At 39.4% G+C, this 23,182-nt stretch overlaps 1 protein-coding gene across 6 annotated transcripts in view; it reads right to left on the bottom strand.

Annotated features, from left to right (window-relative positions):
* Naa16 (N-alpha-acetyltransferase 16, NatA auxiliary subunit) overlaps nucleotides 1-22,350 on the bottom strand; it is a 61,814-nt gene extending 39,464 nt beyond the window's left edge. For 3 of the 6 annotated variants that reach the window (XR_004945909.1, XM_036199361.1, XM_036199366.1), the window contains exons 1-7: nucleotides 22,162-22,350; nucleotides 18,502-18,586; nucleotides 15,221-15,325; nucleotides 13,669-13,826; nucleotides 10,145-10,279; nucleotides 6,225-6,378; nucleotides 3,332-3,451 (exon numbers count right to left, since the gene is read on the bottom strand). Coding sequence is in view for 5 of the 6 variants with exons in the window: in XM_036199361.1 (XP_036055254.1) it covers nucleotides 3,332-3,451; nucleotides 6,225-6,378; nucleotides 10,145-10,279; nucleotides 13,669-13,826; nucleotides 15,221-15,325; nucleotides 18,502-18,586; nucleotides 22,162-22,215 (811 nt within the window). In the remaining variant the exon portion in view is untranslated. Of the gene's footprint in view, nucleotides 1-3,331; nucleotides 3,452-6,224; nucleotides 6,379-10,144; nucleotides 10,280-12,230; nucleotides 12,633-13,668; nucleotides 13,827-15,220; nucleotides 15,326-18,501; nucleotides 18,587-21,671; nucleotides 22,134-22,161 lie in introns of those variants that run through there. The other 3 variants (XM_036199362.1, XM_036199363.1, XM_036199364.1) reach the window with 3 other exon arrangements.
* Between the last annotated feature and the right edge of the window lie 832 nt (nucleotides 22,351-23,182).

The raw sequence follows: 23,182 nt of genomic DNA on the forward strand, positions 1-23,182 counted from the left end.
TATTATCACTGTCAAAGCTGCTATCAATTTTGCCAAAAATTATATTTAAAACTGCAGTGATAAAAATACTATAATCAGGAAATCATCCTCTGTGTGTGTGTGTGTGTGTGTGTGTGTGTGTGTGTGTGTGTGTGTTCAGCTCTTGAACTGACAGAGATCCACCTGCCTCTGCCTTCCAAGTGCTAGGATTAAAGGCTTGTGCTACATCCTTAAAATCTCCAAGAGAAACGCAACAGTCCTTTCTTCACTAGATTCTACATCCAACTCAAATCACTTACATCAAGTCAGATAAAGATGCATTTCTCTTCTATCCCTTAGCTCTCAAACCATGAAAAAGAAAATCATTTTGTAACATATTGCTTGTAATATATGTTATATATGTTATATAAATACTATAAACTAACGAAGCCTCCCCCTAAAAGTCTACAATACCTGTATGCTTAAATAACTGTTTTAGGATTGTGGTTATAAATGTTTTAATTTAAAAATAAACTATATTTCTTGATTGCTTTGACACCTGAAATCTTCCATGAAATTCCACAAAAAAACCACAAAAATCATTAGAAGAGATTCTTTAGGGGAAAAAGAGATGGTCCAGCCATTAAGCGTACTTGATACTCTTGCAAAGGACCTGGTTTTAATTCCCAGAGCCCACACAATGGCTTACAACTGTCTGTAATTATAGTCCAGAAGATCTAACATCCTATTCTGGCCTCTGTGAGCACAAGGCACACACATGACATAGAAATATATGCAGACAAACATTCATATACATAAAATATAGATCAATCTAAAGAAACAGATTCTTTAAAGTGGCAACTATTTTTCCCAAATAAAATAACAGAAGTAGTAACTCCAATCAAAGAACCATTTAACTTTTTAGTACCATAAAGAAAATCCTTATGAGAATAACCATACTATATCCAGAATAGAATCAGTATAATTCCTGCATAATTTATAAAGACACTACTATGTATAAGCAATCAGATTATTTACAGCAGTATTTTAAAGAAAAAGTAAAGAAAACTTTTTTAAATTGTAGGGTTTTAAGTGGATTCTACTGCAGATCACAAAAATGTAATTTTAAGAATAATCCATAGCACCAGACATGGTGGTGCATGTCTTTAATCCCAGTACTCAGGAGGCAGAAGCAGATGTGTATCTTTGATTTCATGGTTAGCTTTAGTCTACACAGAGTTCTAGAGTTCCAGTACAGCCAGGGCTACACAGAGATACTGCTTCTAAATAAATAACCAACCCTTAGTTAATGCAAAGAAGGCATTGCCACAGTAAAAGGGCTATTTGTATCAAAATTATAAAGAGATTGTAAACCACATGCCGGTGGCGCACCTCTTTAATCCCAGCACTAGGGAGGCATAAGCAGGCCGATCTCTGTGAGTTTGCAGCCAGCCTGGGCTACAGAGCGAGTTCCAGAATAGCCAGAGCTGATACACAGAGACACCATCTTGAAAACCAAACAAAATAGATTGTAGTTAAGAGGTAATGTTGGACTTCTGTGTACTCATACCTTCCCCTAGTACTGTGCTTTGAAGTGCCAATGTGGTTGAGTTTTAAAAATGGGGATATCTGAGAAATATTTCTGTTCGAATTGTTAACAATTTGGAGACTTCATAGAATGTTAAGGACCTTTACCTAAAATATATAATGAAAGCTACTGATTTTTTTTTTTTTAAAGTTCTCAGCTGGGTGGTGGTGGTTCATGCCTTCAACCACTCAGGTTTGAAGAGGCAAGTGAATCTCTCTGAGTTCAAGGTCTACAGAGTGAGATCCACAACAGGAAACTCTAAAACTACATAGAGAAACCCTGTCTCGAAAAACCAAAACCAAACCAAAACAAAATTTTCATGTTACTAGTTTTAGAATAATAAACTATATCTAAAAAAAAAAAAAAAAAAGATAACTTTGTGTTGCATTCCAGAAAAAAATCAAGTCTTATGTATGTAGTTTAATTAGTACTAAGTCAAGGCAGTAAGTACTATTTTAATGCCCTACTTGAAGTCATAAGTTGGAGCTCCAGAATACCATGGGGGGAAAAACATATCAAGGAATCTAAAAAGATGGATAGTGTAAGTAGTTTTAAAATCAACACTTTATTGTATCAAGCACCTTAAAATGTAAACTATGGTACTTATTTTACTAAAATACTTAAGGACTTCATTATTAATTGCTTTGTCAGTGTGGAGGTTAACCTTCACTGTCACCTGAATGGATCTGGAATCACCTAATCAGAACCCTCTGGGTCTGACTTTGAGGGAGTGTCCAAAGAGGTTCAACAGAGGGGAAAGATCCATATAGAATATGGGCAGCACATGCCATGGGTCGAAATTCAAAGGTAGAATAAGAGAAAGGAGAAAGCAAGCTGAGCACCCGCACAGATCACCTCTGCTTCTGTTACCAACCACTTTACTGTCCCACCCCATGCCTACAGGGAGCCAGAATAAACCTTCCTCTTGTTTTTGTCAAGTAACTAACATAGCTAATAACTAGTAGTTTAAAGACAAAAGTCATAGTTACTTTACATTTCCAACCTGAATACATGCAACTTTTGCCTTTTTTTTTGCCTTGTTGACTAAACAGTATTCAGTCAATATTTTAATCATTTTCCTAAAAAGAAGTATTTAAGAAAACAAAAAATGTTATGACTTATTTCAGACATAAATAAATATGTTTTATTTGTTTGTTTTTCGAGACAGGGTTTCTCTGTGTAGCTTTGGAGCTTGCTCTGTAGACCAGGCTGGCCTCGAACTCACAGAGATCACCTGCCTCTGCTTCCCGAAGGCTGGGATTAAAGGTGTGAGCTGTAAAGCCTTGTCTGTTAAGATTTTAAATGACCCTTACTCTCATTCCTTCGCTGACTTTAGAGCCTACTCCTTCAGGATTACAATGTATACTGAAGAACAGCTGAAATACCCAGCCTTGTGACCTGAACAACTACTGGATTCCTGGACTTTCTTTCGGAAGACAGCCATTGTTGAATGCTGGACCACAGCCTGTAAGCCACTCTAATAAACCCCTTTATACATACATGCATATTCATACTACCAGTTCTGTTCCTCTACAGGACCCTGACTAATACAAACCCTAATACGAATAAAAAATTTAAAAAAAAATTAAATGGGTGCAAAATCACCTATTAGTATTATTAAGTATAAATATTTTAGTGAATTTTCACACCCACATTTAATCTGTAACTTTACGTGGAAAAATAACTGTTAATGCTAAAGTTATTTATTCTCAAGGATTACTACAGCTTTCATTTTATCATACTTCAAAAGCTACTTAAGGAAAAAAAAGACAAATCAATACATACAGAGTTGCAATGCTTTTTCCAAGCCTTCATAATACCACCAATTTTCTGCATTCCGGTCAATCAAGTTTTTGAATACTTCACTGGCTTCTTTCAATCTTCCCAATTTCAGCAGCATTTCCCCTAAAATTAAGTTTCAAGTCACATTCATTTTCTTAAACATTAGTTTTTGACCCAAGAGAATTCTCTAAGCATTACTGGTGAACTAGTATTTTATGAAAACCCCAATTCTACATGTCTTCCTTTGGCCTTATTATATAAAATTTATATAACTAAACGTAAATTTATAGTTTGTCTTCAGAAATGAACCATATTCATTTTTGGCTCTGTCTCATTCCCTAAATATACATATAGATACTAACTTCTTAGTTAAAAAAAAAAAAGTATCTTTTCATTTTACATAATTTTTATAGCCTCCTAGAGATAACTAAAGCCTACACAGTAAAATCCAACTAGCAAGTCATCCAAATGGAATATGCCAACTTTCTTACTGGAAGATTTAAATGTCTTCTTTCAACAGTTCCTATATTAACTGTTCTGTTCTCTGTTTCTTTTCTAGTTTAAAATTGTGTAAGTTAACTCAGTACAATTATATAACTAAGTATTATTTCACAGCAATAATCATAAGCCATGTTCACATGTGGGTCACCTTTAAGGTTCAAATCTTTTCACTAAGTCAGAAAAACTGCAAATGAGTCTGGGAGGTAAGGCACTGAAGCCCACAGATACAAGGGGAAGTGACTTAAACTAAAAGAAAAGAGGCTTTTCTTAAATGTGTACCATACATTCCTATTGTCAATATGTCCCATTCCCCAAGGAATCAATTTCAAACAAAGCTTTGGAATATCTCTATTATATTATTTAACATTCACCATACTGGGGTAGGTGGCCTATAATATAATTTATTCATATTTTTTGTTTTATATAAACAAATTCCAAAACAAAATTAAACTGGGTATAATTATATCACACATACCAACTTTGTGAACTTGAGCAAGCAATTAGACTTCATAAAATGGGCAGATGTAACTGCTGGGTAACCAAGAAACAATAAAAATGCCCTAACTCCTACACAACTACATATTAGCCAATCTAGTAACTTCCCTGCCTTTCCTAGATAGAAGTGGAAACAACATATTTTCATTCCCATAAACATGTTATTTGCTGCCACCCTGAAGCAAATATTGTAAGAACGCATAGAGCAAATAAGTGCACAAGCATATCAATTAAGTGAAAAATCTATTAACTTTTACAATTTTTGAAAGGATCTTAGCTAATGATGCAAATGACATAAATGTCTAAGTATTAAATGGGCCTACAAGTTCACTGGAAAAATAATACCATAGCCCACTTCCATGAGCCATATTGAGAACTGGTTATTTATTCAAGATTAGTGCTCCCCAAATTCTTGCTACCAACATAAATGAATGTGGTAATGCAGCTATTTACAAGATTGTGTCTCTGTGTAGCCCTGGCAGTCCTGGAACTAGCTCTGTAAACCAGGCTGCCCTAGAACTCACAGAAGAGATCTACCTGCATCTGCCTCCCAAGGACTGGTATTAAAGGTGTGCGCCACCACCTCCTGACTAAGATTTTTTTGTTTTGTTTTAACGAAACCCATGTCCCTGTATCCCACTTACTTTGTAATGACTGCATTCTGTTAATGCTGTAAGACAAAGAAAGACAGAGTAACAGCTGCCTGAGAGCACTGAGATTTAATCACAAAAATAGGAATGATACACCAGGAAGGAAGATAACTGCCATTTCCTTTTGCTTCCATCATTTACAGGCAGTGCAACAAGAAAGAAACTGAATAATTATTTCATTGATAATTTTAAAAAGTGTTGTCGTTAATACTGATATTAATGTTAACTACAATAAAATACTACAGCCGGATCTTTGTGAGTTCGAGGCCAGCCAGGTCTCCAAAGCGAGTTCCAGGAAAGGCGCAAAGCTACACAGAGAAACCCTGTCTCGAAAAAATAAAATAAAATAAAATAAAGTACTTAAGTCAGGTACTAGAAAGTAGTGCATTGTTGGGGTTGGGGATTTAGCTCAGTGGTAGAGCATTTGCCTAGCAAGCGCAAGGCCCTGGGTTCAGGCCTCAGCTCTGGAAAAAAAAAAAAAAAAAAAGAAAAAGAAAAAAAAAAAAAAAGAAAGTGCATTGCTCTTGCAGAAAAACCGAATTTAGTGCCCAGTACCCACACTCGGCAGCTTACAACCACCTGTAACTCCAGCTTCAGTGGTTCCAAGGCCTCTTGTACTCTTGACAGCTACATTCACATATATATATATATATATATATATATATATATGTATATATATACATATATATATATACGTATATATATATATGTATATATATATACATATATATATGTATATATATATATATATATATATATATATATATATATATATACACCCACATACAGACATACACACACATACAGTTAAAAAATAATAAAAACAAATCATACACAAACAACTAAAGGCTGGAGAGAGAGGCTCAGTGGTTAAAAGCACAGGTTACTCTTGGAGAGGATCTGGGTTCAATTTCTAGCACCCACATGGCAGCTTACAACCACCATAACTGCAATTCCAGAGGATAAACACTTTCTTCTGCTTCTGAAGGCACCAGGCATGCACACAGTACACATAACATACATGCAGGCAAAACATTCATCACATAAAATAAAAAGAAAACCCAAATCACAAAGTGCTATATACTAGCAAAAGGACAACAGCTCACCCTATGTCATCAAAAGGACGTCACAGGGATTAAATTAATAATGGTTTAGTAGCACGTGCTTAGACAGTCACTAAATGCACGGTGTTACTTAAGTGTCAGGACAAAATTTAAAGCACCATTAAAAAAAAAATCAAGTCAACTTACCCTTAATTTCTTCTACCAAAAGTTTATCGCATATCTGTTTCTCATATGTTTCTATATGTTCCAAAGATTCTTGACATAAATCTGCCTCTCTCATCACTTGATTCTGATATAGTAACAGTTCACTATATTCATAATCTATTTTGTTGGGAGGAACCTGGAAGAAAACAACCAAATCATCTTATTTGTGTTAACTATACAAATCAGTTACAGATCTTAACAATTTTTTTACGCAGGACCCATTTGCACAGACTTAATCCAGAAGCAGTTAAAAATAGGTTAACACTTGATTAATTCTGTCTTTAAAGAAAAATAGGTATATAAGAGAACAGGTGAACAGATCTTATATCCAGATATAAAAGTGGGTGACATCTTAAGGAATCTGCCAAAAAAAATTTCAAAGGAAAAACAGAACCAATAAAGAAGTTTAGCAAAGTTTTACACAAAGTTTCTTCAAGAAACTACTGTGAAGCAGGGCAGAGTGGAGTATACCGTAATGCCAGCACTTGGGAAGTGGGAGCAGGAAGCTCAGTCTCAGCTACAAAGCAAGACAAAGACTAGCCTGGGTAACATGAGACCCTGTCTCAAGCAACTAAAGACACTACTGGCCAAGAGTGTGTCTACTACCCCAGTACTCAGAAGCCTAAGACAACTGAACCACCATGAATTCAAAGTCAGGTGAGCTACAGAAAGTAGCGGGTCAGCCAGGGTTATACAGCAAATCACTGTCTCAAAACACAAAACAGACATGGTGACACACATACTCCAATCCCAACGCTCAAAGACGCCGAGACAAGAGAACTGAGAGTTTGAGGCCAGCCTCAGAGAGAGGGGACTTATGTGGAAGGTCTAAGGGGAACCAAAGTGATCACCCTCTTGTCGGCCTTTAGACTGTACAAAAAACCAGAAAGACCTAAGGCAGTGTTTGTAAAACCTCTTGTAGAGTGTGGTAGAATTGGTCCAACACATTCACAGAGGAAAAAAAAAAAAAAAAATCAACAAAACTACAAGTTGGTTTTTGACCAGACCAACAAAATCGCTAACTTAACCTATAATCACCAAAGGGAAAAATAGACCAGTTATTAAAATCAGAAATTAAAGGAACATAACTACAGGCCTAAGATTTAAAAGAGAGAGAGAGAGACAGAGAGAGATTAAAATACAATAAAAATTAAATGGAAAAAATTTAAGATAAAATGAGCCAGGCGGTAGTGGTGCACACTTGTAATCCCAGCACTCGGGAGACAGAGGCAGATGGATCTCTGTGAGTTTGAGGCCAGCCTGGTCTACAGAGCTAGTCCAGGATAGGCTCCAAGGCTATAGAGAAACCCTGTCTCAAAAAAAAAAAAAAAAAGATAAAATAGATAAAATGCACTAATTCCGGGGTTGGGGATTTAACTCAGTGGTAGAGCGCTTACAGAATTAGTTCTAATTCTTCATGAGTCTTTCAAAACTGAACAGGAGCAAACACTCTGAAACTTATGCCATGAGGCCAGTATCACCCCCAATACCAAAAGTAGGCATAAGTATTCAAAGAAAACTACAGACCAATATCATTTTGTCCAGGGTTCATGCTTTGGGGGTTGTGGGGGTATGTGTCTTTTGCTGGTAGTGGTTTTGTTTTGAGACAAGGTCTCATTATGTAGACCAGGTTAGTATGGAACTCACAGAGCTCTGCCGGCCTCTGCCTTGCTGGATTAAAAGACCTATGCCAACATACTCTGAGATGCTTTTTGTCCTCATGACATAATCTAGAACCACCAGGGAAGAGAGTCACAATGAAGACTGTTTATCAGATCAGCCTGTGGCCATGTCTGTGGGAGATTACCTCATTTGATGTGAGAGGATCCCTCTTCCCTGGGCTTGGGGTCCTATGCTATAGAAGAGTGAAAAAAACAAGCTAAAGACATAAATGCATACACTCACTCTCTCTGCTCTTGACTACTGAAGTGACTAGCTGCTTGACTTCCCAGCTATAAGACTGTAACCTGGAATTGTGAGCTAAAGTTAATCCCTTTCCCCCCAAATTTCGTTTTTGTTTTTCAAGACAGGGTTTCTCTGTGTGACAGCTCCAGTTGTTCTAGAATTTGCTCTGTAGACCAGGCTGGCCTCAAACTCACAGATTTGCTTGCCTCTGCCTCCAAGTGCTGGGATTAAAGGTGTGCACCACCACGCCCAACTCCCCTAAATTAGTTTTGTCAGGGTGCCTCATCATGGCAACAGGAAAGAAGTCATCTAATATCCCTTAGCCTCATTAATAATCAGGAAGACACAAGTGGGTCAGGGAGACAGGTAAGTGGAAGGAAGTGCGTTAACAACCTGAGTTTAGTTCCAGGAACCACAGGGTATAAGGAGAGAACCAACTCCTCCAAGCTGTCCTCTACCCTCCACATGTGCACAAACACAAAGAAAGAAATACGGAAGTATTGTAAAGAAGAAAAAGTTACAAGAGAGGTTAGCAAAATCTTTCATTCCCAGATGTAAAAAACAATAAATAACTGGCACAAGTCACGAAATTCATGTAACAGTGCCAGTGGCTGTTTAAATTGGTAAAGCTACTCCACAAAGGGACAATACCAGATCTGGCAATACTTATAATCCCAGACCAGTCACACTTCTGTAATTCCAGTTTTAGATTTACACTGAAGACAAACACAAATGTAGCCAATGAAACAGCAAACAAGGATGTTTATAATAAGCCCTGTTTTTAATAGAGACAAAGTAGAGTACACAAACTATAGCTTATTCATAAAACAGAACAAGACACAGTGATTTAAAATGGACAAATCAGCCCTAAAGAATTAACATGGATAAGTCTCCAAAAAACGTTGAAGAAAAAACTTATGGGCTGGGGAGATGGCCCAGTGAGTAAAAGTACCTGCTATGTAAGCGGACAAACAGTTTAGATCCCGGGAACCAGCAAAGTGACTGCAGCTGCTTTCAGTGCCATCACCGAATGCAGCTGCAGTCCCAGCACAAAGATGTGTGGCGCAGACAGAACAGCTCAGCAGTGTGCAAGCCACGTAGTCTAAAAGACACAGCACAGCAGTAACTAAACAGACCCTGTCTCACAGCAAGGTGCAAGGCAAAAACTGACTTCTGAGGGTTTTCTGCTGACCACACACACACACACACACACACACACACACACACACACACAACACACATTTATAAACACATAAATTAAAAAATAAAAACAACACAGCTAGGAACAGATGCATGCCTATGACCCAAGCCCCCAGAAAGCTAAGCCTAAAGGATCTTGAGTTCAAGGCCAGCCTGGTCTATATGAGGAGATTCTGCCTTAAAAACAAACAAATATACAAAACCTTTCACATAAAAATTTAAACATATGAACAAGTCTGTATGTTTTATAGGTTTATGTGTGACATAAATATATACACACATATATATATATACATGTTTTTTAAGTAAAACCGTTAACAATTATAAAAAATGTTAACATATTTAAATGCTCTAACATGCTTTATATATTTATTTTTACATATAAGTTTACATTAATATAAAACAAAAAATATATACATCATTTCCATATCCCCAACTATATGAAGTTATATCATAGAAACAACTCCTCAACTTCCAAATTCTTTTCATTTTTACTTTTTTTCTAGTTCTGAGGACAGAAACAGGGCTGTGCACCTAAAACACAACATACAAGACAAGCACTCGACCTGAGCTGCATCACTAGTCATCACATTTTCTTCCTTTATCCATCTGAATATTGCTGAAATTATTATCCATTCGATTTAAATAATAGTTTATTTTATACTGTGACTCCTGCATTTTAACTTTTTCTAATTATTAAAATACTTTTCAAGTCTTTTCATAGTCTTCTAAGAAAAACTGAAAGCTAAAAGTCAACTATTTTAGTCTGCAACAGAAGAAAATGTTGAGGTTCTCACTTGCTGTGTCTGTCTAAATTCTTCTAGTAGTTTTAGCGCCATGTCGTAATCCTTCAGCAAATGGTACGCAATGGCATATCCAATCCAGGAAGCACGCTGTGTTGGGCGCAACTGAAGCAGCTGGTATCTTGTCTCCTTTGGGGTTAAAAAAAAAATATATATATATATATATTCTTTATCTAAATATTTACATTTCACTGAATTTTAATAATCTTTAATAACACTGTAATTAATTCATTCAATATGAGTTCTAAAATATGATAAAATGCATTTTGCATTTCTTATCTAAATGAAGTCTCTATTAGTAACACTAATGTCTTGTATTGCTCACTGTGAAGCTGTCACTATGAACTAGATTGTGAGGCTCGTGTCTTTGGTACCTTGTAAAAACTATCTATATACAATAAAAATGTCTTCTGATAAAATATCCTACCAGAATTAAGATTGTATTTTATTATCCTAGATTTTTAAAAATAAGTGGAATTAGCTTATTTAGATTATTTTACATGTTTTCCCAAGTGCCACTACTTGCAGACACAGTCTCATGGAGATTGTGAGCTATAAGAAGTGTAGAAAATACCTATTTAACTTGTTGAGTCTGTTCCATGTTTCAAGAGGTGCCAGGAGAGGGCATCCTTTTCAGGTCCTCTCCGCTGTGTGTGCTCCCTTTGCACAGACCCCCAAGTTCCATCCTTTTAGTTACTCAGCTCCTCTCCGCTGTGTGTGCTCCCTTTGCACAGACCCCCAAGTTCCATCCCTTCAGTTACTCAGCTCCTCTCAGCCATGTCTGCTCCCTTTGCACAGACCCCCAAGTTCCATCCCTTCAGTTACTCAGCTCCTCTCAGCCATGCTGCTCCCTTTGCACAGACCCCCAAGTTCCATCCTTTTAGTTACTCAGCTCCTCTCAGCCATGTCTGCTCCCTTTGCACAGACCCCCAAGTTCCATCCTTTTAGTTACTCAGCTCCTCTCAGCCATGTCTGCTCCCTTTGCACAGACCCCCAAGTTCCATCCCTTTAGTTACTCAGCTCCTCTCAGCCATGTCTGCTCCCTTTGCACAGACCCCCAAGTTCCATCCCTTTAGTTACTCAGCTCCTCTCAGCCATGTCTGCTCCCTTTGCACAGACCCCCAAGTTCCATCCTTCACCTCACTTTCACTCTTGTTCCTATGTCACTCACTCCACTAACGTATGAGTCATGTCTTTTCCTCTGGCAAATTCAATACTGATATGGACAAGATACTAATAGTTACTAATCTAATAGCCTATCTTCTTAGCTGCAGCATTTCCTGTCTTCAATGATCTCTACCCATTTCAGGGACCCACTTGCACACCCACATTTCTCTAAACCTTTAACCAACCCAGAAGTCAAATTCAAGTATCTCATCCTCTAGCCACTGCTCCTCGGCTGCCAACATTTCAGCCTGGTAACACTTCATCCCCACTTTTGTTCTCTGACCTCACCAGTGTGCCGAACACTCCTATGTCAACTTGAACAAGCTACAGTCATCTGAGAGGAGGGAACTGTAATTGAGAAAATGCCTCCCTAAGACGAGGCTGTAAGCCTGTAGGACATTTTCTTAATTAGTGATTGATGGGGGAGGGACCAGCCCATTGTGGGTGGTGCCGTCCCTGGGCTAGTAGTCCTGGGTTCTATAAGGAAGCAGGATGTGCAAGCCATAAGGAGCAAGCCAATAAGCAGCATCGCTCCATGGCCTCTGCATCAGCTCCTGCCTCCAGGTTTCCTGCCCTGTTTGAGTTCCTGTCCTGACTTCCTTCAATGATGAACTGTGCTGTGGAAGTGTAAGCCAAACAAACCCTCTCCTCCCCAAGTTGCTTTGGTCATGGTGTTTCATCACAGCAATAGTAACCCTAACTAAGACACCCAGTATCTCTGGTTCCACAACTGCTTTGCTTTCATGACCTGCTCTCTCTTAACTTACTTTATTTCATAATCCAGTTCAATAGCGATTGTCTTACCAATATTCGTAATTTCTATGCCTCACTCCTAAAGACAACTAATTTTTTCAGGGTTTTTTTTTTTTTTTTTTAATGTTACAGGTCTTTGCCTGTATGTGTATATACATACTACATGGATGCCTGCAGAGGTCAGAAGAGGGCACAAGATGCTCCAGATGTGCAGTTTCAGCCAGTTGTAAACCACAATGTGTGTGCTGGGAACCAAACCCAAGGGTCTTTTGCAAAAACAACAAATGCTCTTAACCACTGAGCCATCTCTCCAGTCCCAAGAAAATTATTCCTATCACAGCCAAGCGCTGCTGAAGACAATATGCACTTTGAAAATGATGCGATAAAGCCGGTGAATCTGGTGAAACATGGACTTAGTTGTGAGCATATAAATGGCAGGAAGAGGACAAAAGAAGAAAATGATTTCAAGAGAACTGCTCATAGTTCATAGCTCCTTCACATAAGAAACTGGGGAAGCCAGACATGGTGGTACACCCTCTAATATTTTAAATCCAGCACTCAGAAAACAGAAGCAGACAGTTATCTGTGAGTTTGAGGCTAGCCTGGTCTCCATAAGTTCCAGAACAGCCAGGGTGTCACAGTGAGACAAAACAATACAAAAAAGAAGCTGAGAGAATTCTCTTCTAGACAGACTGACTAAGGTACTGGCATGTGGAGACGGAGGCCCAACAGAGAACTGCAGGTGCAATCTGAGGAAATCTGAACTGTACGAAGATGTCCTTATTGAGCTGGAGCAATAGTTCAATGGCTAAGGGCACATACTGCTTTTGCAGAAGACCCGAATTCAGTTCCCAGTACTCACAACTGCCTGTAACACTAGCTCCAGGAAATGCAATGCCGCCTTCTAGCCTCCACGAGAACTTAAACACACATATGACCAAACACACACAGAGACACAATACCTACACATAACTAAAAAGAAAAATGAATTTTAAAAAAGCACAAATCTTTTCTTGGCAATCTTTTCCACATTATTTTATACTTGCTAACCTATAAAAAAAAAAGCTAACTAATTTAGATTTCAATCAAGCTGAATGTCAAATCTATATTCACTTTGTCAACAATGTCCCAACCAAAAAGGTAACAGTATAATACTTGCACACCAAGATAATCAATTCTTTAAAACTGTGTATGTGTATGAGTGAGCGTGCATGCACCACAGCACACATATGGAAGCTAGAAGACAACTTTCACAGTCTGCTCTCTCCTTCCAATGTGTAGGTCCCAGGGATGGAACTCAGGTCATCAGGCTCGGCAGCAAGTGTCTTTATCCATTGAGTCGCCTCAATTTAGCCTTATTTAATGCTCAAAAACATAACATTCTATAACTACCATCGTAGGAAGGTCCAAGGGCTTTCCTCGTCTACTTCAGGCTATAATGAATCAAATGTACACCATCTTGCCTTAGGCTTACTTCATTCTGAATTCACATACTTTTAAACACTGAATTTTTACAAGTGTGGTGGCACACACCTTTAATCCCATCACTTAAAAAAAATCAGACTTTGTATTAAAAAAGTACATTTAAGACTACTTACTCGATAACCTTCAAGGTCTCTCATCTGAATTTGTAATAGAGAGAGATCCCTCAAGATTTGCAAATTATCTTTATCTAATTTGAGGGCATTTCTGTAACACTTAATAGCTTCATCGTACTTCTTATCTGAACGTTGCAGGAGGCCATATACATGCCAACCTATTAAGTCAAGGAAATACAGACATTCACAGACACTACAATAGCCTATGCAACAACATCAACAGCATTTTGTGTGTAATTTGTTCAGAATGACCTGTAGACAGAGGGAAAAGTCAGTGAGAAACAGGCAAATTATGAAACCAGCCAAGCCTTGACTGCTCAAGCTGGGTGATCAGGACACAGAGCTTCAACATTCCATTTCCTCCATTGTGTACATGCTTGAAATTTTCCGTATTTGTAAGTAGCTTTTAGAAAGTTCCTGGTAAAAGTTCACAGCATTTCTCTATACTCTTATCCCCTTGCTTTTTTAACCAAACAACTCAAAATTCACTGATATAAAAATTGTAATTTTCTTCTAAAATAAGTTTATATTTATCCAATTCTAAGTAATAAACCCACCACCATTTAATTCACTAGTGATACTAAAGAACACAAAATTAAGTTTTATTCTCTTAGCTTATCTTAGAGGAAAAATGCCCCAAATTAAAAACTACTATAACTTACACAGCCTCTCTCTTCGCTTTGGGATAAGCACTGGAGTAAGAACATGAATTTTGTGAGACCCCTAAGTTAATTATATGAAAATAGGGAGACTGTGCCTGTTGAATACTAGCCAGCTGCTAAATGGATTAAAAGTCAGATACACAACGGCACTATGAAAAAATTGAACATGAACAAGGGAAAATAAATGAATTTTTTCAACAATCTTTTAAAAGTATTTTTTACATTTGTTTACATATTGAAACACTAGCCAATGAAAAATATAATTTTAAAGACTCAGTGAAGCAATAGCTAAGTCTCTGTTAATAGAGCTCAAACTAAAGAACCAGTTTTTCCTAACACAGACTAGAACCTGGTTTCCGTCTGTCAGCTTTCCAGTGCCAGGGGCCACACCCAGGGTGCCCTGCACACACTAGGCAGGCACTCTGCTCTCTAGCTACAGATCCAGTCAAACTTCTTTTAAAGTAGGTTTCTTTTCCATTTAAAATTTCCTCTAAGACTTCTAAAAGGAAATTAAAGAAATGTAAATATTTATGTAGGTTAAGTAATTAAAAATAATTATTTGAATAGGGGAGCATAAATAAATTCATGGATGTTTAGGGAAAGAACTGGTGTGTGTGTGTGTGTGTGTGTGTGTGTGTGTGTGTGTGTGTGTGTGTCTGTCTGTCTCTGTCTCTGTCTCTCTCCATGAAAATTTTCTTTGAAATAAATACTCAAAAAAGGTTTAGGGAACAAAATATTGTTAATTACGGGTGATGAGTAATGGGTAGATATAGACCTTCATTAAAACTTCTAAGATTTAAAGGTTTCACAGGAACGCTGTAAAATTCGAATTAGAAAAGACAAGTAAATGAAAACACAAATGATAATGCAAAACTGTGACAAAAGGATACAGACATGACTCCTGACATCACTTCGAAGTCCTTTACGAACAAATTCATACGCTTCTTCTCTTTTTCCTAAACAGTTCAACGTTAATCCTTTCATAGCCAAAGTCTCTGAAAAACAATTTTAACCTCTGTTTAGGAATGGCACTTGAGATTAAAGCACTACTATTGCGGTGGTGGCACGCCTTTAATCCTAGCCCTCGGGAGGCAGAGGCAGGCGGGTCTCTGAGTTCGAGGCCAGCCTGGTCTATAGAACGAGTTCCGGAACAGCCAGGGCTACAGAGACCCTGTCTGGGGGAAAAAAACAAAAAACAAAAACCCAAAACCAAACAAACAACAAAAACGAAGAACTACCTTGCCCCAGCGGTTTATCCTCATCACAAAGGTACAAAGAGTAAAATCATACTTACACATTTGCTTGAAGCATCTTTCCGCTCCACTGAAACCAATTTCAACCTACCAATCTAACTCCTACCTCACAGAGAGAGTGACTACCTAAAGATATACATTCTAATCATTATCACTGTATTCAATAGCCTAAGTCCTATTCTAGAACGCCTTAAACCTGGAGTGGAGTTACTAAAGTGTTTTCTACCTTTATAAGACTGTATAGAGGGCTGGAGAGACGATGGCTCAGAGGTTAAAAGCACCGACTGCTCTTCTGGAGGTCCTGAGTTCAATTCCCAGCAACCACATGGTGGCTCACAACCATCTGTAATGAGATCTGGTGACCTCTTCTGTATATATAATAAATAAATAAATCTTTAAAAAAAAAAAAAAGAATGTATAAAAAGGGAGTTATATTACTCCCTGAAAAAATTAACAAAGTGGGCATCTGAGTCCTCTTGAATTAAATCTACTACAGTAGTTCCACCTTTTCTCAAGGCCAGTTCGTTTGTGCATGTGTCTGTGTGTGAGTGAGGGTAATTGCATGTCAGGCATGTGGAAGTCAGAGGACAACCTCAGATGTAGCTCCTCAATGTTCACTTTCTTTAAAGCAGGGTCTCTTGGCTTTTTACCAGACTAGCTGGTCCATGAGCTTCCAGGGACTCAAGTATCTCCACCTCCCATCTCACTGTAGAAGCAATGGGGTCACAGACCCCCATTTCCACAGCTGGCTTTTACAAGGGATAAATGCAGGGCCCCACAATTGCTCTATGAGCAAGCACTGTGAGCACTGTGTCCACTAAGTATTGCTCCATCCCACTGAGACCAATTCTAACCAATCACAATCTAGTTTGTACTTCACAAACAGCATGACCCTACTTAGTTAAAAATAGATGTTGTGATCATTATAAACATATTCAATATTGAACAGATTCTTTTTTTTGTCAGTAAATTTATTTCAACAGTTCTACATAGTCTAATTTATGGTGATATTTTATTTGTACTGAAATGTGATTTTATTTGTATGTTAATAAATAAAGTTGTGGTGGGGGTTAGAGCTAATACCAAACCATAGCAGAAGCTGGGCGATGGTAGCACACATGCCTTTAATCCCAGCACTTGGGAGGCAGAGCTAGGCGGATCTCTGTGTGTTCAAGGATACAGCCAGCATGGAGACACACGCCTTTAGTCTCAATACCAGCCATAGAAGACCTGGGGGGTCTGTATAGACAGGCAGTGACGAGGAGGTCATGTGGTTGGGTTTACAACCAATGAGAAGGCAGAACAGAAAGTCAATTGAAAAGGACAGACACACAGGAAGTAGGCCTCTTTCAGAGGGGAAGGACAGCAGTGACAGCTAAGGGTAAGAAAGTCAGTTTTAGGTCTCAGCTTTCAGCCATTGCTCTGACCTCTTGGGCTTTTAACTCTGCAATTGGCTCTGTGTTTCTTATTTAATAAGACTGTTCATCTACACTAATTAATGTTAGTTTGTATTTGGAGAGCATAACATTGGACTACAGCAACCCAAAAAAATGTCAGAAAGTTAATGAAAGATGATTTACAATAAAATATTACTCTGAAAAACCCACAAAGGAATTAGATAATAACAGTGACTTTCAAAATGATCTCTGTAGACTCTATAGTTTTCAGAACACAGCGGTCCAACTGCTCATTACCATAGCCAAACATCTGTCATTTTCTCAAACTTCATAAAATGAAAACGTACTTATATTTCTTTCAAAAGGTCTTCTAACATTTTTTAAAATGGTGAGTATTATCAGCCCATTTTCCTAATTAAATGGTTTTAAAAGTTGTCCATGTCTAGTATCCTGAAAGATCTTATTTAGCTATATTATATTACGGATCACGTTCTGCAAGTTTAACCTAATCCTTTCAACAAACAATGCCTACCAGTAAAAGGGGTGGAAAAAAATAAATGTAGACTTTATTAGGAACAATGACCAAAACAAACAAGCAAGCAAGCGACAATCATGTCAACAACATAATGATGGATTAATGGTAATATATTTATATAAAGATGAGGCAGTCAGGGGGTTGGGGATTTAGCTCAGTGGTAGAGCACTTGCACAGCAAGCGCAAGGCCCTGGGTTCGATCCTCAGCTCAAAAAAAAAAAAAAAAGATGAGGCAGTCAGAGCCAACCAGAGGACTCAGTGGGTAAACACTTGCTCAAGCCTGACAACCCGAGTTCAATCCACAGGACCCACATGGTAGAAGAGAACCAATTCTCAGAAGTTGTCCATTGACCTCCACACATGCACTATGGAATGCATGCAACTGACACGCATAATCACACATGATAAATAAACATTAAAAAATAAGGAAATACATTAAAAATGGCGTCAAAGAATAAAATGCATGTGACTTTATCTTCATATAATTCTATACTGCAAATAAGTCTAATTTTATATACAAGTAACTAAAGTAAAAAAAAACTGTAGTCTAGTCAAAGTGACAGACAAATACAATCTACAAAACTGAGCATCCCTAATCCAAAAGTCCCAAATCCTAAGTGCTCCAAGATCTGAAACTAAGATTTCTGGTTTTTTGAATTGGGATGTTCAACTGGTAATCTAAGCATTAATCCCAAATCTGAAAACCTCTGATATCTGAAGCACTTCAGAAAAATATATTAACATGCACATTACCTCATCCAACTGTCCCTCAGCAGATCAACTTTCTCATCTAAAAGATATTGCATACACTACAGCATAGAACTAGCACAGCATAAGATTCATCTGAAGCATAACAAAAAATGCTAAACATTTATGCTTTCAATAGTCACAGCCTTAGATTCTGAGAATTATTCCTCACTGCCAAGTCCTGCCTGTTTTTAGAATTATATTCCCCCAAAGAAACATTGTCATAGATGAGACAGTACCTCCATGTTCAGCAAATTTTGGGTTTGAAAGAATCATCTTGCAGAACTTGAGGCCATTTTTGTACTGCTTCTGTTCATAACATTTCTAAAAAGAAACAGAAGCAAAAGTTATTTTATAAAATTGATAATGATGCAATTTTCATATAAATTCTAAATTCAAGATGCAAAGTCTAAAATGTGATGACATGCTCTTCTGTTTAGTGTTTACAGCATTAAGTGCAGTTAAATACGCTTTGACAAACAGCATTTCCACTATTACAGAATATAAAGACATAAATGCATAAACTCAATAAATGCAGAATCACCAACCGACACCAACACAGAATTTAATGAAGAATTTTAAAACCATCTAACTGTGACTCAGTACCCATTGATTAACTTTTCCTGATCCCCTCCCGCCAATCATTCCTATCCACCTCTGGTAACCTCTATTCAGCTCTTCTGGTATCGACTTTAGTTGTTGTTGTTGTTGTTATACATGAGCCCTCAAGTCCTTGAAGTATTTATCTTTCTATGCCTGGCTTATTTCACTTAATATGACGCCTAACTTCATCCATGTTGCTGAAAATGTTGTATTTTCATTCTTTTTATGGCTGATTACTATTCCATTGGATGTGCCACACTGTTTTACCCATTTATCAGTTGAAGGACATTTATATTATTTCCATTGTTTCTATTTATTGGCTACCATGAATGGTGCTGAATAGTACTGCAATAAACATCCTACAGGCGTCTCTTCAACATACTGATTTCAATTCCTTTGGATATACACTCAGCAGTGGTGTAGTAGGATCATATGGTAGTTCTGAGTGTTTGGGTTTTATTTTTTGTTTGTTTGTTTGTAATTAAAAAACTCTCCATACTGTTTGGCTGTGTGTGTGTGTGTGTGTGTGTGTGTGTGTGTGTGTGTGTGAGTGAAGACAACTTAGGGAGTTGGTCCTCTCCTTCTACTTTTCCACAGGCTCCAGGGATTGAACTCTGGTCCTTTGGCTTGTAGGTAAGCACTTCACTTGCTGAGCCATCTCCATGCCCCGCCATGCTGTTTTCTGTACTGGCAGTACTATCATTACCAAAAACAATGAGCAAGGGTTCCATTTGCTCTACAACCTTGCCAACACTTCTCTTTTGTCTTTTTAATCTTAATTCCCCTGAAGTAGTGTTACCATCTCACTTTACCAATGTGGAAAAGTACTTACCTTTGCTGCAAACTGTGGTCCATCTAACACTAACAAAAAGCATCTTCATCCAAATCACACAGGTCAGGCTAAGCAGTCAATGTCTCTCCTCAGCTGTCACTGACCAGGAACATACTGTCTTTCCAGTCTCCCATCAATATACTGTTCAGACGAGGCATCCTACCCCTCAGTAGTCAAGCTTTGCCCCACTTCAGGACCAACCACTATACCGTGTTCCTTTCAACTCAAATGCCCTTCCTCCAATCTTCCCTTAGCTGTTTCTTATGAGCTAAGTCACACATCACCTACTTGACCATGCTAACTCTGACAGTCTTCTACCCTCTGCCTCCCCATACTATCTATTACTCTGTTTCATCTGCTACACGGCGCTATCATTTTCTGTCTGGCATTCTTGTTTATTCATTTACTCATTTACTATCCGTCTTAGCCACCATCTTGTGAGCTCTAGGAGAATGAAAATCTCGTCTAGGTTTCCTTATGCTGGACAACTAAGAGCTAAGAGCTGCTCAATAAGACCATCCTCCTAAATTCAAAGCAAAATGGCACCAAACGCATGGCTAATTCTTGCAGCAGAGACTGGATGTGGAGGTGATAATTGAAAGTCCTCATTGAAATATATTTAAACTGAGTTTTCCTGATTGGCTCTGGCAAGAAAACTGAGTGATTGGAAGACAAAAGTAACAGAAAGAAAAAAATGAACCATACCAATGCACTACCTATCCTGAAAAAAATATACATACATACATACATACATACATACATACATACATTTTAATAGCCATGTGGTGGCTCATTTCCTACAATCAACCAATCCCATCCCTTAGGAAACTGAGACAAAAGGATGCTGGCCTAGATTACACAGTGAGCTCCACTATGGGCTAGAGTGAAACTCTGAAACCTAGTCTCAAAGTCAATAAAATAAAATAGGGCTTAGTAAAGATGCCTGGCACCAAGGCTGACAACCTGAGTCTGACTCTGGAAACCCATATGAAAGGAGACAGCTGACTCCTGCAAAGTTGTCCTCGACCTCCACACAAACACCATGGCATGCACACAAATAAATATAAGTTTAAGGTCCAACTTTGACTCTAGAGGTGCAGCTGATAAATGACAAAAGAAAAACAGTGGGAATACATATAAGCAGAAGAAACTACTGAGGAAGGGTACCAAGTGTTCCTTAAATAATAATGACTCAGCTACAGTAACAAAAGGAGTGAAGATTTTTATTTGTTGTTTATCTGCCAAGCAGGCTTCACTATTAACCTTTAAGTTCCATAATGAACAGATTTGACATTTTCACCCCAAGGCTAGATGTGGTATCCAAAACTGCAATCCCAGCACTCTTTAGACAAATGCAGATGAGTTCAAGGTCATCTCTGGCTAGAGTTCAGGGCCAACCTGAACTATATAACGCCCTGTCTCAAAAAAAAAAAAAAAAAAAAAATTCCCCAGTCAACTATGTATCATTGTTAACATTCTCAATACTAAACGTGAAGTTCCCGTTGGCTTGAATCAGAACTCCTACTGTAAATTTTTTGTCAGGTGATGGCAATAAACTTTAGAAAATAAAGCTGACCAACAGCTAACTGCTATGCATGTGCTCTCAATATCAATTCACCCTTAAACCTGAAGCTTGTTCTGCAAGTACTACGTTTTCAAATTTAAAAGGCAGATTAGAAGACAGCTATTAACTCATAATTGGCTTATCCGTCTTCGACCCCCTGGGGCAGACTGGAAAACACAAAGGCAGGCCACATCTCTCCTCCCTGGACTATGGTGAAGGTGGCAGATAGGCTGGCACACATCCAGAGAAAACTTGTCCAGGCAGCGGCAGATACCTTTTATCCCAAAACTCGGGAGGCAGAAACAGGCGGATCGCTCCAATTTCTAGGCTAGCTTTGTCGACATCCATACAAGCCAGCCAGGGCTACATAGTACGCCTGTCTTAAGTAAGATTTAAAAACAAAACCGAACCTCTCTTGGCTTGGCATCGGTCTGACATGACCACGGCATGCACGATTTAGGGCTTGCTTCAAAGCCACATAAATGGTCTCCTGTGCAAAGCCAGTCTCTGCAGCTTCCATCACTCGGGCGAGTTTGAAGCCAGAGTTTCTGGCAAGTCAGTTCCAAAGCCGGGCTACCGCACACATGCAAACTCTCCCGCAGAGGCACTGGCTCAATTGCCCCGCACCCCCAAACCACGGCGGTCGCTCCCTCCAGACTGGGTCTGGGGGTGCGCCGTGTCCCAGCCTGGACTCGATGCAGCTTTGACTACCCGGAGGGGCGACCGGAGGGATGCGGCGAGCCCAGTGCCGCTGCGGGGGGTAAATGGAGGGGGAGAAGACAGCCCAGCCCGCCCCAGAGGCTGGGAGGGAGCGCGTGGGGGCGGGGAGCCGGAGGCGAGCCCGGCGCGGAGGTAAACAAAGCGCGCTGAGGTCGGGTGGGTCGCCGCCCCGCCGCTCACCAGCACGCGCTTGAAGAGGGCGCTCTCCTTGGGCGGCAGCTGCACGCTGGGCATCACGGCGGCGGGGAGGCTTGCTGGCTGGACCAGCCGCTGCCCCGGGCCGCGGGTTACCTCAGTGGGACGCCACGGGGAACGGAACACAGCGCACTCCAGCGGGCGGCCCGGGAGGGAATCCCGCGCGCGCCAAGATGGCGGCCAGGCCCCGCCCCGCCCCGCCCCCTGCGCCGCGCACGCGCAGACTGACAGCCGAGGGAAAGGCCAGCTTCTGCGCCCCGGGGAGCTTGCCCGCACTGAGCCTGGCAATGGTTCCCTGCACTGGTTCCCGTCTCCACTTCAGCGCCAAGCCGCTCACATACCTTACCCTCCGGGCACTGTTCTTCACACGCCGGTTGTTAGGCTTCTGTCCTAGATAATGTAAATTTTTTCCGAGTTAACTTTTATCCTTCTGTGCATGACACAGTGTAGACTCTTGATTTAGAATCAATTTTCATTGATTTAAAATGACTCTTAAAAGAAGCCTTATCTTTTCTATGCATATCAACGTGGTGGTCACGACTTACGTGGGGACATGAGCAGACCTTGAAATGATGGAACTGATGTGAAAGCCCCTTTAAAAAACAAAGGTCAATAAAAATGTATTGCTCGCTGGGCGGTGCACGCCTTTAATCCCAGCACTCGGGAGGCGGAGGCAGGAGGATCTCTGAGTTCGAGGCCAGCCTGGTCTACATAGTGAGATCCAGAACAGGAAGGACTAAACAGAGAAACCTTGACTTGAAAAACCAAACCAAAACAAAAAAATGTGTTGCGCAATGGCGCTAAACCTGTACTCACGGCACTTCGGAGGCAGAGGCAGGAGGATGGCCTAAATTAAAGGCCAACTTGGTATACTCAGTGAATTCTAGGTCAAGGAAAGGGTAGGAAGGAGAACGAAAATAATCTCAGCCATATAGGGCACCCAACATTTTCAGTAAGAATTACAGTGTTTTTATGGTTCCACTGACCTCCGGTCGGCTGCTTTTTT

Source organism: Onychomys torridus, chromosome 9 (genome assembly GCF_903995425.1).
Source record: "Onychomys torridus chromosome 9, mOncTor1.1, whole genome shotgun sequence".
NCBI lineage: Eukaryota > Metazoa > Chordata > Mammalia > Rodentia > Cricetidae > Onychomys > Onychomys torridus.